Source organism: Lepisosteus platostomus, chromosome 9, assembly GCF_059453375.1.
Source record: "Lepisosteus platostomus isolate fLepPlt1 chromosome 9, fLepPlt1.hap1, whole genome shotgun sequence".
NCBI lineage: Eukaryota > Metazoa > Chordata > Actinopteri > Semionotiformes > Lepisosteidae > Lepisosteus > Lepisosteus platostomus.
This window is the reverse complement of record NC_142619.1, coordinates 46,226,140-46,246,617: the sequence shown is the minus strand read 5'-3', so window position 1 is coordinate 46,246,617 and position 20,478 is coordinate 46,226,140. Positions and strand designations below refer to the sequence as shown.

Below are 20,478 nucleotides of genomic sequence, written 5' to 3'. Positions count from 1 at the left end.
TATAGAGTCAGGGAAAGTAGTGGAGGTAAATAGCCTTTTACCTGAGATGCTTTGGACAATTAGCTGATTACCACTGTGATGCAAAATAGTGCTGATTACACCCAACTTATACAATCTTGTACAACTACCTTATCTTAGATGATTAAATTGACAGGAATTGCATAATTACATAAACTACAGCTGGCATTTTTACAGAGAATAAATATGTTTGAAAGTTCTGTTCAGAAATATAGGAATTGTGTTACAGATATGCTAACAATCCATCCATCAATTATCTAACCACTTTATCCAGTAGAGAGTCACAGGGGAGCCTGAACCTGTCTCAGCAAGCAACAAGTGCAAGGCAGGTACACACTGGATGACACACCAGTCCATCACAGGGCAGACAGACACCAACACACTCAGACCAGGGCCAGTTTTCCCAGAAGCCAATTAACCTACAGTACCAGTATAGATTTAGACTTTGGGAGCAATCTGCAGCACCCAGAAGAAACCCACACAAACAGGGGGAGAACATAATAGCACAGATAGCACCCCAGGAATTGAACCCAGGGCTCCAGTTCTGCAAGTCAGCCCCATACAGAATTATACAGTATTATGCGTATGTTATTACAAATCACGTTCCTTTACTTTTTGACTTTTTGAGACAAGTCTTTCTACAGTTGTTTAGAATGAAATATAAGCACAGTGAAGAAAACTCTGTGTTGTTAAAAGCCACAGTTCTTTCTAAAAAGCTGCAGGGGGGCTTTTGTGTACAACATAAAAGTTTATTTTTCAGTCAACTCTTAGCATGCAGTAGTTCCACCTCTAAAAACGTCTAGAATAGTGTTTCAAAATAGTTCAGGTACTGTAGGTAGCATGCATAGGCTGCCGAGGAACAAGTAAAAGTTTATTCCATGTTTATTCCAAGAAAAGAAACACGACGTTTAGGCTGTGGAGCCCTACTCTTCTTCTTCTGACACATCTGAAGAAGGCTGCACAGCCGAAATTTTGTGTTTTTCTTCTCTTTTCAGCATGGAATAAACCTTTTACTTCTTCTTTTGTAGAATTGTGTTTCTTTTTGTGCTTCTTTTTTAATATAGCCTACCTCTATATTGCTTCTCTGTTGATCTTTAGGCAGTGTGAGGAGAGATGGCTTGGGAGTCGTGTGGATGTCGTGACAAAAAGCAACATGATAGCTGAACACAGGGAGCAAATCAGTACCCTTCGCCTTGCGGGCTCCTTTGCTTGCTCCTATTATCAAGTGGTACGGGACACACGCTGACCATCAGTGGAACAGTGCAGACTTCCTGTGTCACATGCTGAAATGCACTTATCAAATCAATGTTGATACCAGTGCATGTCTCATGTGTGATTTTTGTAGTGGTCCTGCACACCCTCAACAAGCCTATAACATTGTTTTTCAGGCTTTTTCTTTGCTTAGTTAATCAATAATGATTGAATTACAATTATGTGACATTATCTGTGTTTGAAACTGACCTGCAGTATTATAATCTTCCTGTCGCTGTTTTCAGATCAATTAGGGAGCTTATCTACAATAAATAAAGTCTGGATGGCTGCCTCGATTTGCCCATGTGGGTTATGTTTAATAGCATTTGTTTATCTCTGAAAGGGGAAGGAAAGGCTTTTTCAGCAGCACAGGAAAGTGATTTCCTTAACGCCCTTCCATTGCGAGCTAAACTATGAAAAGATGCAGAGTTCAAGTCAAAATAAGCATGGACTTCCACACATACTTTGACCTAGATGGAAAAAGGACAAGAAATGAAGAAACACTGTGGTGTTGTTCCACAGATACATGTCTCAGAGGTATGTCTCCCTATTCCTTTTGTCATCTTACTAAATCATGCTGCTGTTCAAGCATTAAACTTAAGAACTTGCACTGTATCTGTGGATAAATATCTAAGTTCTAGCTGCAATTTAAAGCAAATTTCAGACTGTTTACTGCTGTAATTGAAACAACACTAAAATCATTGAAGTTCAGAAAGACATATATAATATTGTAGCTGTCGTACTCACACGAGACAGTGAGACTCCGGGACTCGGTATGCTATACAAGTTGTGATCTGTGTAGCATGGAGTGAGGGGTGCTTCTTCATTGAAAGAGGCTCATGTACTGTAGCAGGTGAAGACGCCTCTTCTTTCATCTTGTGTTACCCTCCCAGGGAGATATAAAAAAAGGAGAAAACCAGACCCAGGCTCTTTTTTAGCACAGTCTAAAAATGACCTTTGTCAGTGTCTACACCTACTCAAGTGCTCTGCCTGCTTCCCAAGTTTTGTTTTAAAACTTTTTCTTCATTTTTATACTCTGTCTTATTTTGGATTGTGTCTGAAACCTGGGGGGTACTAACAGCCTTGTAAGCATCCAACACCCACTGCATCATCTGGTTTCTCCACATTGCTGTGGGAGCAGGAACTACTGTATGTGACACTAGACAGTCAGGACATGTTGCGCAAAGAGGAAGTAAAACCTTCGTGTCACAGAGGAGGGTCAGCTGACAGCAGGCTGGGGAGAGGGTTCAGGCGCCACGGCCACAACCACAAGAGTGGCTGGCTGTAGCAGCCTGACTGCCAAGTGTCAGAGTATGCCAAGGGCTGATACTGTGGGCAGCTTTTCAGAGTGTCTGGACAGACCCCACTGAGCAGTGGGAGTCTTCCTGCTGGTGGCAGCAGGGTCTTGAGTGGAGACCAGTCTTCTTCAGGTGCTATGAAGGTGCAGCCGAAACGTTGTGTTTCCTTTCTTTTCAGCATGGAATAAACCCGCTACCTGTTCCTTTGCAGCCTACGCATGCTGACGCAGCTACCTCCTTGAGCTACTTCTTCAGGGGCTAGTCTGACTCTGCCAAACCAAGTGGGTAGGGAAAGGAGACTTAGTAGTCCCTCCTACCTGTGCGGAAATATCTTGCTCTCCAGTGTAGCACAGTATGCTGCTGTGCCAGCAGTAGAGAAGGGATTCAGTGTTTGATGGAATTGTGCCAAAGGGAAGTGGGTCAGGTCCAGCTTGAGATGCAGGTGAGAGCAAATTGTTGGAGAAAGAAGATGGCACAGCTGGTCGAGTCCCTGCAGGGCCTGGTCCTGCAGGAGCTTCTGGATGAAAGTGGTGAGGTGGTATTATGATTGGACACCCTGGCGCATCCCCGGGCTGTCCAGGCTGACCTGACCATGGGGTGTGGTCAGGCAGGGACCAGGAATGTTAGTCTTGATAAGGGTAGAAGTGGCGGCTGAGGCGCATAGAGCATCTGCTGCAGGGGAAACCAAGCTCACCACTTCCTTGGTTGCCAAGGCCAGCTATGCCAGGCTGTGCTGGAGGATATGGGAGAAACGTTAGGCATTTCAGTACATTGCAATTCAATATTTTTTATGTTAGACTTCGACTTAACAACATTATCTCAGCTGCGGTTCTTTTGTGCTTATTCGGGAAACATGAGAGTTTTCCTTTTGCTGTATCAGTGGTTGCATTCAATCAGAAGTTGAATCTTTAGAGTTAAATACCTGGAGTTCTTTGAAAAACATTGTTTCAGAATATATGTTTGTCAAGCTTTTGCTGGTAAGATAAGAGGGGATTCTGTGAAAAATGCTCCTGTCACTGCAGGAAACAGTGCTCATTATTATAGTAATGATGACATAGCAGGTTTAGTCATGCAAAAACTGTTCCTTATTTTATTTAAAGGAATTGGGGTATTCCACATCTGTAAATGTATTTTTGACATGATTTCAAAAACACAGGGCATCAGTTTATTTTTCAGTCTAAGTGTGGGTCAGCTAGTGGCTCAGCAGTTTTCCAAATCCTGTGCAGCCTTGTGAAAACACAACCAACCACAAACTGCAAAAGATGTGTCAGGTTTAGAAACACAGTGTGACCCCAAGAAAAAACTTTGACATCCTGTCTTGATAAGTTTTATTCTGAACGTGCAGCGGGGACTGTGACATTACCAGCACCCAAAGACCAACACTGCCAATGTTGGTTTAGTTAGTTTTTTCATATTTTAAATGTTCTGTCTCTTCCTTTCGGACCCCTCTGACATCCGAATTTTTTATTATCGGTCTTCTCTCAGGGAAAACTGAAGAACCTTTTTCTTTCTGCTGGTCTTATCTATCTCTTTTACATTCCTGTCATGAGTCTTTACACTCAGTGGACCTTCTCACTAACTCATTAGCCTCTATCTTCATTAATCACCAGGCACTAGAGCATTCGTATTCACTCTGTGATGCACAGCTTCTTGTACATGCTCTTCACTCTCTTGTCGTTGTTAATCACCACATCTTCACAAACAACCAGTAACTCTTCTCCCTGCTGACTGTCGTGGGAGATCCTGTGTGACCAGTGACACCTCCCTGTACCCAACACATTGCATCCCTGACGCAGCAGCAGCTGGTTTGTTGTTTTCCCATTCTTACACCCCCTGAGACCACCAGTCTGTCTGCTGATGGTAAGGCCGCAAGAGTAATCTTGTCAGCTCGAGTCCTAGCTCTCTCAGCTCTGGAGACAAGGTGCACCACTATCTTGCCAAGTGATGGTCCACTCCAGCAGTTAGCCCCAGTTCTGTCCTGTTCCTTGACAGTGTATTTCAACCCCAAACAAACTGCCAGCCTTAAGGAACGTAGGACACTCTTTGTCCCTCACCTTTGGGACTTCTGAGCAAGCAGCTCCTAGCTTCACCTTTGGGTCTTTTGGGATTGCTGTACACTACCTTCCTTATCTTCTTTAGTCTTTAGGTAGTTCACAACAATCCCATTCCTAGCTACCATGCAGCCCTGTGGCCATCTGTGGCCCCTCAGTATAGGCTAGGCTGTATTTTCTCAAGCATCCCTAGCTCACTCACAGGCCTGCAAAACAGCTCAGTCCTTTGCTAATGAATAATCCCCTCTAGAGCTCTCACTCTCCCTCCATCCAAGCTGGAGACTAGACTAGTCCAAACCTTAGCTGGATTTGTAAACCTCTTAATTGGCCCAGAGGCGGGGCGACTTCCATGCTAAGCACTATACTGCCGGCTCCTTTCCCTGACATGGAATATCACTCCCTTTGAATGCTACTTACTCAATCAGAGAGTGTACCACATTCTACCGGTTTTTTTTTCCCCATTAATGGGTGACTGTCTCTCAAAACCAGCTCTCATTACCTTAAGGGGACATTTCGGTTTCGAGCTCAGTTGCAGATAGCATCTCTCCCTAGCAATTAGAACATATAGCCCAAGGCTGTTCCGAGCAACTGGTGAATTTTGAGTTTGGTTTACAGCATGGGTTAAAGGACTGGGTTTGAATGCTATGCATGCAGGTTCATGCCATGCAGGTATACTCTAGTAGACTTTAAGAAGGACACCAGCTTGAGGCTGAGCCACTGTCTGGAACAGTGGGCTGGTGTGCCCTGACAGGAAAGCATTGCAAAAATGGGGAATTCTGTTTGCGGTGTGACCCCTGCGTCACTGTGATAAATTCCGCTCTACTCTGTCACAGGATTTTCTGTATATGGATTTTGCCATAAATCATGCCAAATCCCCCCCACTTTTTTTTTCCTTTGACAGTTCATTTAAACAGAAAAGAATGTGCAATGAGAAATGTAAACTCAAAACAGCAAACGGAAGATGAATAGTCCTCAGGGGACGGGACAGGCTGCTGCATCAGCAATCAGAGGAAGCAGTGAAGCCAGAACCGAATGCATACTGGCTAAGAAAAGATAACGCTTCCCTCACCAGTGTCTCAAGTGTCTCACTGCAGGTTCATTGTAAATGGTAGAAACCGGCAGTAAATGCCTCTTACATGCTTACATGGCAGAATATCGAATTGTCTCTGATTTAATACCTTATTCTAAGTATTGCTTATTGATTTATGTTTGTTAAATGTTTAAATATCTGAGCGAATGCATATGATCTCCAATAAAATACGATCAAATTCCTTATAGAAATCAAATACATTGAATTGACTCCTAAATCAAATAATTTCTTTTAAAGGTGACCTTTGCCTATATTAGGCTATTATTATCATTACTCCATAAGCTAACTCAGGTGCCAAGGATGTAAAAACGGCTTTTCAAACGTCAATCTGTTGTGCAGAGCAGCTTCCAGGATGAAGTGTGACATTCTATTTGAAACAGAATCTGTTACATGTTTATGAAAGTCAAGCATCTGATTCCCCACCGCAATGCTTTCAAATAGTGTGTCATTCCTTTTATATTTAATATATAAAATATTTTCAGGATCTTATAGCAATCTTCATTATTGCGAAATTGCACAAGTACTGATGCTGGCAGTGTGCAAAAAAACATTTGTCTCCATCTTCTTCTTCTTTCACCTGTACAGTTCCTTCTTAAACAATATGTGCAGAGTGCACAACAAAAACAACTTTTGCATGTTTTAAGGCTTCTCACTCATGTAGGTGGACATAAGCATGCTCCTGGTGAGCTGTACTGTTGTTGCTTCAAACAACTTGAGCAAGTTCAAACAGTTTAACATGTCTACTTTCAGTCTGATTCTAATTTCTTTTAGATATTTGCTATGCTGCAATTCCTTTCCACAATCAGCAAACACACAGCTCAGCATATTCCATTTAAAACTACAGTGCTCTCTGCTGTGACTTCTTTATCTGTAATGTCTGGATACAATGCCTCTTAAACAAGACCGTGGTTTCCTTTCTGTCACATACTAGCAGATGTTAAACACCAGAAAGGGAAAACTCACTTGTTAACATACAGAAAATAACTTTCAGGCAGGGTGTTCAGAATGTAAAAGACAGTCAAGGAATAGAAAACAAAGTGTAAAGTGAGGGGGTGAACGTTGGGGATTGAACCTTAATTGTGAACAAACACACTATTACATCATGAAAGGGCCTGGACTGATGGTTACAGGAGTTGCCCTGCTGCTGTGTGCATCTTGGAAATTGTAAAGCATACAAATGTCATTTTTATTCCCCACCTAGTAAACTATATTGCATAGCAAAAAATTGAGGTTTTTTTTCTTATGTATCAGTACAGCATTTGACACAGTGCTGATATACTGCTTCTCTTTCAAATTTTTTAGGATTATTTTTTCCTCTGCAGTAATTATTGGTTGTTCCAGGAATGTATCTCCTGTGTTAGTTATATCGCAAAACTGGATAAAAAAAAAATTCTACATTCAGTCAAATATCTGCCCACCCAACCAATTTCTAACCACATCATCCAGTACAGAGTTGTGGGGAAGCCCGAGCCAATCCTGGCAAGCAAGTGGGTCAAATAAAGCAGGATACACCCTGGATGGGATGCCAGTCCATTGCAGGGCACACACAGATAACACAGACACGCACACATTCATAGTAGTGCTAGTTTTACCAGAAGCCAATTAACCTACCAGTATGTCTTTGGACTGTGGGAGGAAAACCGGAGGACCCAGAAAACAATACCCACATGAACAGGAGGAGAACACACAAACTCCACACAGACAGCACCCCAGGAAGTGACCCAGGGCCCCACAAGTGACAGCTAGCAAGGCTTACCACCACACCACTGTGCCACCCACAATAAGCCACTTTATGAAAAAGATAGGAGCCACGTGGACAAGATAAATACAATTATGATCACTGGCAGAAAGGTCAGTTTTATAATTTCATTTGCTGTAAATAGATGTAATTGACATGATGTCATTGACATGATGTCAGTGGCTTGTTGCCATAAGAACCAGGATGATAATGCAGTTCTTAAAAATGTGACAGGCAACAATAACCACTGCTTCATTAATACTGTAGGGGCCAGCAGTATGAATAAGAATGTTATGATAGATTATATTACAGGAATATATAAATATTTACAACATGTAATTGGAGATGAAATCTATATCTATGTGTCCATTTTCTAAAGAGTATTTGGACCTCCTTGGTAGTCTTTGTTTGGCAGACTCAGCTGTACAGTTCGATGCTCTGCTACCCTTCCACCTAGTCACAAGGGTCCCTGTGTACTTCTCCCTTCCTGATGATAAAACACTCCAGCTTTAATCCATTGTAGGCAGGTGGAAACTGTATTGTTTGTAGGCCACAGCAGAGCAAGGCTCACTTGTACAGTACAGAAGAACGGTATGCAGAATCTGTGTAACAAACTGCTGTAGCAATTCAAGAAGAAGATGTTACTTTGATGATGCCAATCAAACATCCGTTTTCATTATAACTCCACATCTACTAACATTTACAACACTAACAACAATAATGACATCAACAATAAAAAAACTGGTGGTGGTTATGCTGCAGTGAAAAACAGCAGTAGAAAATCTGGAAGAAATATTTACCCTTACATATTTACCCTTGTACCAAAAATAAAAACACAATCTTTATTTTAACATTTTATTTTCTTTATCAGAATATTTGTAATATTTTAAGCAATCATCTTAAAAGGTTCACCGCACAAAAAACAATGAAAATAAAACGAAAAGGCTGCTGTTTATGAGCTGCTATTTTTATTTTCAAAAACTCTTTTTATTACGTACAATCTTACACAGGCCACCTTCTGTTTGTGACTTAGCTGACATCTGTATTTCTGCAGTCCATTAAAATGCAGCTAAAGTCAGTACTGTATATGTCTCATAGGATGGAATATTATTCTGAATAACAAACAACAAAAACAAATCCTGCATCTCTCTTTATTCTTGCATTGTTCAGACTTGTGTTAGATACAGTGCCCTCTTTATTTATTCAGAACTCCAATGAAATAAAGTAAAATAAAACCATCATATGATATACTCAGAAAGATTTAGGGATTATGTACTGTACCTTTCGGGAAAGAAAAATCAAAAACTGTCATAATGTAATCTTAGTATCAACGTCATATTTCTCATAAATAATGAAAATCCAGAAAACATGAGGGTCATTTATGTGAACACCCCTGAAGTTACCGTAGTATTGTGCAGATCCTCCTCAGGCATGGAATGCATTGACAGAATTCTTCCTGTAGTGTACTCTGGGATTCTGGCTCTTCTGTGGGGTTGTTCTGACCCTTCCTCCAGGCAAAATTCCTCCTAGCCCTTTGGTTTCAGTCTGTGAATTGCTTTCTTGAGCTCAAACCACACATTATGTATTAGATTGCAGTCTGAAGTGTGGGGGTTGAAATGACCAGGAGAGAACATTTATCTTGTGTGCAGTCAACCATTCCTTTGTCGATCTGGATGTATGCTTTGGGATCAGAGTCATGCTGGAATGACCATTTTAGCCTGTACTCGAAGGAGTTAGGGTTCAGGCCAAAATGGACTGATATGTATTCGAATTCGAACTCTATGATTCATGACCCCTATTTTATCAAGGGCTCCAGGAAACCATAAACAAAACTCAATCCTAATATATAGTAACTCCCAGCCCCCTGCACATTTCACAGGGGGTAATACCTGAGCACAGTATTTTCTCAACATGAGCTACACTTGTAAGGTTGTAAGCAGTCTTAAATGTCTTAATAATGGATACTACAGTGGAAAGTGGTAGATTGGATAACTTTACAGCCATCCCCCATCTTGCGGAATGAAATGACCATTTTGCTTATAGTCTTCAGAGAGCTTTTGAAGTTTCTTTTTGAAATAAATGACCAAACCCAAACAACAAATGACTTCTTTCTAGGAAATATCTTTCTCCTGAAAACCAATCCTATTTACATCACTAAAGATAAGTTTCTTAATCATCACAAAAGTAAGGCAAAAGAGAAATCCCATAATAGTACTGGTGTACCTTGTTGTCAATGAACAATATAACACTAGCTCATTGAAAAAGCAGCCGTCAAAATGTAATGTGACCAGGCTCTGTAGAAGAACAATATATACTTAGACATGAATTCTTAAATAAAAGATGACACAAGATTGGAAAGGCATCTATTGTCACAGCATTCTGAGAGAGAAAATGTAAGGCACCCCTGCTACAACTGTATTAAATAATTCTTCACAAAAGCTGGAGGGAGGAAAATAAACATACATTTTCCTTAAATGTATTTGCTGATGTGTTTTTTTCCAGTCAAATCTGTGTTTAGACTGGGAAACTCCTAACCTGTGCAGAAATGTAGCTATAGGTACACTGTAATCTGACTGGGCAAAATGAAACGCTGACATGTATTGGAAATAAAAATAATTTTCTAGTCATTTTCAGAAAACAAATACCCCAATCTCAAAACAAATTCATTCTTAACATTGCAGTGCTTCTTTAAGAAAAGCCATCCAGTTAATGGAAGTTTTTCTGATGGGAGTTGGTGGAAATGTGGCTGTGGTTTCTGTTCAGTACTTTCAATTTAATGCTTAGCTAAGATTATTGGTGGACACACATAATTACAAAAAGAAGGTATTTTTATCTTTTAGGACTACAAAATGGGTGTAAGCTAATATGGTTTTTCTTATGACTTGTCATAACCAGTAGCAGTAGTGCAGTTTGGAGTTCTGCAGAGTTATGTTTTAAAGGTCAGGATTGTCCCTTTTTCATTGTTCGATTAAAATGTTTTGCTCAAAGTCAAAGATTTAATGTCAAATAATAAAATGGATAAATTATAACCTTTTCATTTTTTGAATAATTGCTCACAGTTAATGAGACTCCAGAATACTAAATATATATATATATAAAATTGCTTCTATTGAAATTCAAAAGCATTTCCTGCCACCTTCTCTCTCTCTCTCAGCTGATTGTAATTCAGAATTGTTAATCACCAAAAGCTAAGTTTTGCTGTGTTGAAATCTTAGAATTTTAAGGAAGAGGAAGAAAGTGAATCAAAGGAATTTTAATCAGAATTTGTGATCCAACTTCAGTCTATTTTTTGGTACGAGCAGAATAATCGACAGAATGACCCTAGTGTTTGAATGAAAGATGGTCTTTATTTCGATTTCATACAGGAGGCCAAATTCATACAATTTGCAGTCCTTCAGTGCTGACATTCTTACTGAACCTGTTACACAAGGGTCTCCAATACTGACTCTGGAGGGCCGTTTCTCTGCACGATTGTATTCCAACCCGGCTCTTGAACTTCTGAATCATCTTGCTATTGCTGAAATTACACCAGCTTAACAGCTTTTTCCAGCTGTTCAAGTGCTGGTGCTTGAAAGAGGTCTGCAGAACCCATATGAGCACCAGCCCTGCAGGACTAGAATCAGAGCACAAAGGTCTGTTTCATTCTGTGGTTAAACTGATTTCACTCCATATATTAAAATTATTTGAATTCAGATAAATTGGATTATAAACTACGATGGCTTAGATCAACCTGGTTCAACCCCTAGCTGTGCTTCTGATTCACTGTATCTTTCCCCGAGCAACCTACACCTCCCCATGCTATACCCCCATGCTACCATGTTGCAGATGTTCTGTATAGTAGATTAGTGTTCGTACTATATTGGACTCTTCTGCAACACCTGTAGAGGCAGGTTGCTTTGGATAAGTGACATTTTAAATTCTGTAACAAGAGGGCCCTGCCTGATATAGCTAAATATTGTGTGGGCTGAGACAAAGCAAACAAGACTTTTGATTTATAGCAGAAATCAACATTTTTCTTTCAGTGCAGATTTCATAGAAATACCCTGCATACTCAGCCATGATGACATAAATTGCATTATTTTAGCTTGTACCATCTTGCTAACTGATTGTACCAGAGCACTGTCTGGCTGCATTTCTATTCCCATGATTCCCATTGCTCTGTACAGCTATAATTATGGCAGAAGAGTGATGTATTGTGGTCATTTCAAGCTGTCACATATTGCCCTAATATGTCTAGAATAACTGGCTCCTGAAACTGTAACATCTGCGTCTCCTCAAGCCTGTTTAGTTAGATTTGATACTTGATTTCATTTAATTGCTTTTATTTATTCAAGTTAATTTACTTAATAAAGTGGCATGATATTTTAAATTTGCTTATTTCACAATGCCTAAGATAAAATGTACCAATTTAAATGATGCTTATGGTAATTTGGAATGCGTTCCCTACCTTTACTCAACAGAAATTCTAAAATAACAGTGAAATATTCCAACAACAGTAGGCATTAGGTGTGTAACTGGCATATCTGTGTTCAATATCAGGTACAATGTGCTTCAGTCTCAAATACAGACAGACGATCAACACAATCACAAAAGTTGATCACTGATTGTGATGAACGGAGGTAACATTGGTGGGATTGTAGCCTCTTGCTTGTCTACATAGTGTAAAATCCACTGCTGAAAGAGACGTTTCTAGCAGATGAAAATGAAGAACAGTGATGTTTTCTAGCAGATAACTACGAGCTTTGATTAAAAAGAAACAAGCCCACAAAATCCACAGTTCTCCAGCTGTTATATTTGCCAGTGATTGGATTATGTTCTCAGGCCATGTTTCAGCTGCAATGTTTTCTGCCACAGGGTGAACTCCCCCACAGTCAATGCTGAAATGTTGTTATTACTAACAACAGTGAAGCTGGCCACAGTAAAGCTGGCGACCAGCAGAAGCATGGTCTGTATACAGTAATTTCTTCAAATCTTTGATATATTATGCAGGACAATGTGGTATCGTGACTGCAATCTCATTACAGTGCTTTATTTTTAGCGTTAGAACATGCTCTTAGCCTTGATCATTTTGGAATGCCTTGAAGATCATGTCACCTGCATTCAGAGTTACTATGGCAGCACGACTCCTTGATTATGATGGTGACGATACATGACCCTCGTTCCCTGAAATGCCACAGAAATCTATCTGAAAGACTGTTTGTTGGAAATCCAGGTTAATTCACATCTTTCTGTCTCCAGTATTAACTGCTAGGTTTAAGAATATGTACTGTAGCTTGGACATTACTAAAAAAAAAATTGCACATTTTTTCCCCTGAAGGATGTGGTGAAAACCTTCTCAGCTGAACAATGAACATAATGGAATTTATCAACAAGCACAGGAACAGCTTGAGACAGTGGTACACACCTGTTGTTCTAATGAATTATTTACCAGCAAAGCCTGTTTTAAAGGCACGCATATCTTTCTGGCTGCTTTCAGCAGAAGGTGTTGAATCATTAATGAAGACACAGCATGACTTTAGACATCCTCTGTTAAGGCCCTTTTGTTCCTCTCTCAATTTTACTACGGAAGAGTGAGTAGAAATGACTTACAAATGTTACTCCTGGATTTAGTAGATAAAGCAGCACAACCCCTTGAGCTCACCTGAAGTTCCATCACTAAATTGCTTTTTCCATTAATAATGAAAGAATCTTCTTCTGCTAAAAGTTCTGTACACAGGATAAGATAAGGGCAACAATGGAATTTCAAAAAGCAGCAGCGTATAACAGAAATTCTAAAATAAAAAAGGATTACATGTTTTGTGCGGTGGTTAGGTTTCTCAACTCCTTGGTTTGTTGGATATAGACTTTTTGGATTCTCTGCTCTCATTGCAAGTGTCTTCATTAGCAAAGACAGTAGAATCAAGGAATCACAGGTTATTTTCATAGGAGCTGTGCTCTTGAGGGTTGAATATGAAGAAATAATCATTTTGGATTAAAATGCATTCTACTATAAATCTACCACTCCAGTTCCCATGCTGCAGTTTATAAAATCACTTTGAGAAACAGACTCGAGACAGCCTTCTGTTATTGTGTCACCTGTATTTCATAACTTTCAAATGAGGTCTGGCCTGCTAGAGATTGCTGACTGCTCTTCAGAACAAATCTAAAGAATCTTGCATGCATGGCAGCCCTTCTGTGATGAATTTTATAATGGATCCTATTACGGCTCAGTCCTTAACTCAGTGTTGTGGAGGCTGCTGTCTTTTAGTATGAGTGTTTACACAATCTCCTAGCATGATGAATCCAGACTCCTTCATGGTCCACTGTTGAGAACAAAGATGGACAAAGGCTGGATCTTCAAGGTGGGACAGTAAAATGTTGCTCTCGCACCAGCAATTACAGTATCTGTGGTAATGAAGTGAAAAGAGAAGTGTCCTGTAAACGGGGCATCATTTCTCATTCCATGTACTCTAAATAAGGCGAATTAATCCTGAGAATGGGTATATCTTTACATTGCTTCCTGCATTGTGCCGTTTTAATAGGTCAAACAGACCTGTCTGAATAGGTCAAAACAGAATGAATAAAAGTACTAACTTGAAGAAAATCCTGGACTATCCTTTCAGAAAACAACGGTACTAAATGAGGAACTATCTCCTGAAACATTAGCAAAGAAGATTGTTTAGCATTACCTGAACTCTTGGCTGCATTGTCAAATTCCCAGACTACTGTTGCCCAGTACATCTCCTCCTGAGCTGCTTCTATGGAGAGTGTACTGTAGCTCTGTGCCCTCTGGAATTCAATCATGGTCTCTCATGGGCAATGTCTGTCTTCAGAGCGGCACAGTACCTCTCTCCAGACAGCAAGCCAGGCCTCACACAGTGGGAGATATCAGTGCCGTTCAGGCTCAAGGAGGTGACATCATCTTCTGTAATAGACTCAGTACGGAAGTGCCCCTGTTACTGTCCGAACCATACTCCTTGTTCTCCTCTGCTACAACCTCAGTGACCAAGAGACATTTTTCTCTGTGGTCTGGGTCAAGGCTCACATTGCACATTGTTGAAAGTGCAGCTCAGTTCTTCTGGGATTGCTATTGTGGCGAAAACCCCAGACAGCACAGTCTAAACCTAAATGCCTGGCCATGTGTTGCAGAAAAACTTGGTTCCATCCAAGTTAAAAGGAGATGATGTCACCTTCTGAAACAGGCTCAGAATCAAATGATCTCTGCTACATCTAATTGCAATGCACTTCACATATATTTAATGTCATACAAACAAATCTTGCATCTATACACATACTCTTCCGTATTAACTGGTCATATTTGGTTTAATTCAAAATGAATTCATCCATAGTCTTTTTGAGCTTCATAAAAAGTAGCTGGACACTGAAAATTAGTCATCATCTAATTGGTGTCCTGGAGAGGCCATTCATCTCAACACCAAAACAAAAATAATTACACTTACAGTCAAACCCCAAAAAACAAACACATGAATTCCAGGGTAACAATTTATGTTGTTATGTTGAAGCCTGCAAAATGTGCAATACTTGTTTAGGGAACATTTAATTTTGTTAATAATTATCTTGAGTCATCTAAGATGACATCATTTAACAAAATTAGCATTGGAAGGAGACGATCCTAGGACTGCTTTTTATCAGTAAAAGTCCTCTTATATGAAAACCATAACGAAGAGGGACAGAACCAAGACGTGACCTGCAGGCCTTTTTAGGTTTCATTTTAATATAACCGAAGGTAATAAATAAGAGTGGCCTTAAGTTCTTAAGAGAGGACATGAGTAACATACATGTTAAGAGACTGAAAATGAAATGAAAGCGCTCTGCTGGCCAGACACTTATGACGTAATCCTCCTCTTGCAGGTTTGCCACCGATTTACTGATAGTGAATTGACAGGACTCTAGAGCACCCAGATGTACAAGATCAAAAACAATTACCATGGCGATACTCAGAACTAATCCCAGCATGCACCCATGACAGTTCAATGATTTCCCATCTATGGAAGCAGGTAAGGGAAGATGAAAGGAATCAAAGACCGGAATCTAGGCGGCAGTGGAGGTGTGTGTGAGATTGTACCATTTCATCACTTTGATCTCTCTTCAAGGCTGTAACTTCAAGAAAGAAAATCAGCACTGCCCTTGAAACAGATACCGTAGTGTGGCTTGCGTCATTCAATGTTTCTCATTGCTTTGCCTACTGTACATTCACCACAAAATGGTAGTATGTGCAATAGTGAAGCAATTGAAAATACGTTCAAAATGACTTACTAGTTGGATTATATTTGGAAAACAAACTTTTCAGTCAGGAATTAAAACTTGAAGGCAATCCTGTACAGTATGTGTTAAGGCTGTGGTTTTAGCTGTCTGTTCCAGGAATACCCTTGAGTGCACTGAGCTCTGACTTTAATGAAACCTTAATTGAACTAATAATTTGTTCCATTACTCCTTTTATTTTATCAATTTCAGACCCTATTAAGCTGGTTATTTGAGGTTTCCCGAATAATGCTTTACACACTGAAATCTCCAGTGATTTAAATAAATTAATTTATAAAGGTCTGATGAAGCAATTTGTCATTTCAATTAAAGTTGAATTCAATAACCAAGAGCTCATTTGGAATGAAAACAAAGAGGGACACTCTAAAACAATGAAATCATGCACAAAATTAAAAGTGTCCTAATGACTTGGTTTTTCAAGATCCCATGGCACTGTTTTTATCCTGGTGTCCGGGCAAAATTCCATTCTGAAATGGAACAAAATGGAATCTCTAAAGTTCTTTCTTAATTGAATTGCTGAAGTGATTTCTTATTTCCCTGCCTGATCTTCTGTGTTGTCCTGCTGCTGGTGCAGAGCAACTGCTGGGTGTCCCTCTGGGGCTGCTGGGAGCTGCACTTCGATGTAGAAAGAAGTGGTCCCTTCCTGTGTGTGAAGCACTTTGAGGTCCTCTGGGAGGAAAACAGCTGTCCAATTGCAACCAGTTATAAGAAAGGGAAGCTGAGTTTTACTACAGTGCATATGCCTGTACTATATTTTGGCATAGCTGGTGCAAGAATTTCAACATTTTCGAAAAATGGAAATGCCAATTCCTTTGTTATTGTCCCTTTTGAAAAGCCACAACCTCAAAACTGGGTCTGTCAGTCCGCTGTGAAGGGGGTTGCAAAAAAAATCAAACAATAACCTGGACCTTTAATAACCTCAATCCCTCCAAACCCCAGTGACTCTACCGATTATGGCCACAGTTAGCTAATGACTCAAAGGAAGTTGACGATATTTGTCTCTGCATTCATTTTGCTCACACTGAGCCTAAATGAAAAACATCACATTTTGTCCTCTGCTATCTAACACTTTCCAAGAAATAGCGAAATCCATATTCAACCCACATGTACAAAGAATTCACCAAATGAAAATTGTCAAAATAGAAAGGGATTTACCATATTTGTGTTCTATTAGAACGTCCTGTGTTTTTTTAAAATCATGAAGCACCATAATGACAGAGCTTTCAAAATGTTTACCTAAACTGAACACAAACTTGTTAATTTTACACAAGAAGAAGACAGATCGTACTTACAGTACTTAGCCCACTACCGAGCATCGGTTATTTTTACATATGTGTAGGAAGGAATTGCTCCTAAATCACAAAAAAACAAAACAAAAATTAGTTGCCAGAGCACTTCTGTCCTGTCGAGGAATCATTTAAAAGATAATAGAGGAGAGTGGTTGGGGTGGATGCTGTGGGTGTGAACACTTTATAATGTTATATAGAATTCAGCAGAATTACTGCAGTTTTATCTGTGCATTTCAATGACACGCTTCAGAAAAACCCTAGATTAAATATGGGTTAAATTCACTTTAAATTTTAGGATTACCTGAAGATATACAGTAGTTGTAGGATGTCTATGTAAATGGAGTTTAAAATTACTGCACCCTGATTAAGCGGTGCATTAACAATAAAGCATTGATTGTTTAATACATGTTGAGATCCTTGCAGAGGTTTGGGCTAAAATGTACTTCAATTATTTAACATACATGTACTGTACTCTATGTATATGAAAAAACTATTTTAAATCCCCCCCCAAGATTTAAACAACAGATGTGTCACGATTGTAGTCCCTCCTCCTTAAGGGCGCTCCGGCTCTTTTCACTTTGGACTTATTCTGTGCACCTGCCCCTTGTTCCACCCTCCTTCCCGTCCCCCTTAAAAGCCAAACACTCAGTCAGTTCCGGGCTCTGCATCTGATTTCTGTATCGTGCGAGCCCGGGTCTGGATGAGTCTGGCTCTGTTATGGTTTTAAGTCTTTGTTCCTGTTACCCTTGCCGGTTCCGTTACCCGGTTCCTGATTTTATCTCCTGTTTCGGATGGATCGCATGGCCATGGGCTCTGTCTTGTTTTTGGATTCCCTGTCTGGATTATTTTTGGATTGTTTGCCTTGGCCACAACTCCCCCGTGCACCAGCGCACTTTGGACACGTCCCCCTGTTTTCATCCCCGTGTTCCTGCATGACTTTTTCCCCAGTGTTTCCTCACTATTTCGGATTGTGTCGTCCGCATAGGGTCCGGAAAGAACTGTTCCATTACAAGTAGTAAAACACCCCACCTACCTCTTTCTAAATGGGCAATTGGAGGGTTTGTGTGATGCACTCCAGCCTTATTCAAATTCAAATTTTAATTCAAAGTCTGGTTTCATATTTAAATGTTTCTTTCATTTTTAATTCATTGTTGTTGTTTTTTTAACTGGTATCACAAGTCATACCACTAGTAAGCTTACGTGGAACCCTTAAGTATGGAACACAGAGATAGTTTTCACAGCAAATATTTCATGACTAGATTTTCTTCAGTGAGAGAAGTGTCAAAATGTGGCTAATGGATTATATCCCCACCTTGCCAAGTAAAACATCTTAAAGGATAAAATTGAGCTAAATTGTGCCTCAAGGAGATTTGAGAAGGAACAAGGATCAGATTCAATTACTATCAGAGTGTGGGGAGGCTGAAACAATTTGACAGACATACATTTTTTCAGTGCTGCTATCATTTTGTTACTTTCTTCACAAGCTTCGTTTTGAATGAGGCTCTTATTGCTCTAGAAGGAAGGGCTGTCAGTTTTGCTAGATGTGTAAAGAATAATAGCCATACATTATAATCTATGGCAGAAAACTGATTCTGTAATGCAAAGTTTTACTCGTGTGATCGATCTATATATTGATCTACTGTATAATGATCACAGCTAAAACTAGGGTACTCCAGAATACACAAGGAAAATATAAGACACAATCCTTTTACTTAAGAATTCTGAGGGTTAAGCACTGTTTAATAGATGGGTTAATAGATTAATTGTGTTTACTGTTATGCAATTTGTGATAACAAAAAATAAAAATATACATTTCTAAGTTTGTTTTTATCAGACAGAATTTATTGTAGTTGGACTAAATTATTACCCTTAAGCAGAAAGAGAACACTAGTTAGTGGAATAATTTAGTAAAAATATACCACAAGACAAAAACCCTTACTTAACTTGAGGTCGGTGTTGTAAAACAAGGACTTAGCCAGTATGCTCATTAAATATAAAACATCCACAGTTTACTAAATATTAATCTTGGAGACAGAATAGATGGTTTTTTCCTATTGAGGACAGTAGAATTTCCATTATTATGTTGATGAGACCTGATGAAATGGAAAACTCAATACTCGAGATCAGAAGCATAAATGTAGAGTTGGCAAAATATCAGTACACTGATACACTGAGGTCTGGTCTTTCACCCAATGCAAGGCAGAACTGTGCAGGGCAGGGTTAACAGGGTCTGTGGACTTAAACCCATTCTTAGCACATAGTCCATTAAAGGGTCTCATGGACCTTTTAAAAGGTCACAATTGTTGCCCACAGTGCGTCAAACAGACAAATTTTCCCACAGCTTGTGGGTGGTTCAGTATCTAACCACACTTCACCACTTGTCTGAAAACTGAAAGCCAGGATCTGAAGGGTAAAGGGTTTTTGGCAGCATGTGTCGCAATGCTCTTTAAGTAATATTATACAGTATATGCTGCTTAGATACAGTAGGTCCAGTGGCTTGTAGGATGATAAGCTATTGTACTGTATCTGCATCTTACTCATCCCATGTGGATGTGATATCCGTCAGTTCTTATTAATTAATACCTTCTCTAGTTTCTTCTCTTCAAGCAACTGGTGTATGGTCTCTAGGATATGGCCATCTCTAGCACCCAGGAGGTTGCCATCTGGCTCCTTTTAAAATGGGCAATCAGCCTTTTTCAGCAGCCTGGAGAATTGTTCCTGATACTTTGTTTACTCTTTGTTGGTTTCTCCCAATGTCCAATTGGGCCAGCGTGCACCTTCATTCAAAGTCCATCAGTTGTTGTGAACCTCTCTTAAGTTACACTCCTATTATTTGTGCTGGGGAACATTTTGTTTTGTATGTTTAATATCTCCTGTATACAGTACATATGTGTATCACTAGATTTTGAGAGGTTAAGAGGTGCTAAAGGTGTGAAAATGGCTGGATACTTTTAAAAAGTAAATTGAATCCACAAAATAAAAAAAATGTTAATATTAAGTATAAGAACAGCGAAAAGTGTTTGGTGCCTGCAATATTGCTGAAAATGTAACAGTAAGGGCACTAGAGACTCTGAAAAATGACAAATTAGACCAAATGGAAATAACAGACTAAAGGTTGAGGAAATTATCTGCTAACCACTTATTCAATATTACCAAATGGCCTGAATCACACATCAGAAAATAATGAGTCAGTATGGCAAACAGGAGACCAGACATTCAGAGATCCAGAACTTAAACTTACAGAACCAAAATAATATACTGTTAAACTCACACAGTCATTAATACAAAAAATACTCAATAAGCAAAGAGTTGCAAAGCATCAGTGTTAATGGTCAATGCCTATAGAATCATGAAATTTGACCAAAGAAAGTCTGTTTATATTTTATAAGTCATCAAATGTACGGTATATTGCAACCAAACATTAACATGCTTTGTTTTCAAATTATAGGGTATCCAGGCTTTTGATGGACAAAACATTTGC

General features: G+C 39.5%; 1 protein-coding gene across 1 annotated transcript in view; it reads left to right on the top strand.

Annotated features, from left to right (window-relative positions):
• The first annotated feature begins 1,641 nt into the window (after positions 1 to 1,641).
• tmcc3 (transmembrane and coiled-coil domain family 3) overlaps positions 1,642 to 20,478 on the top strand; it is a 60,240-nt gene continuing 41,403 nt past the window's right edge. The window contains exon 1 of the mRNA XM_088645250.1: positions 1,642 to 1,806. Within this exon, the coding sequence (XP_088501376.1) occupies positions 1,744 to 1,806 (63 nt within the window). The 5' untranslated portion in view covers positions 1,642 to 1,743. The remainder of the gene's footprint in view (positions 1,807 to 20,478) is intronic.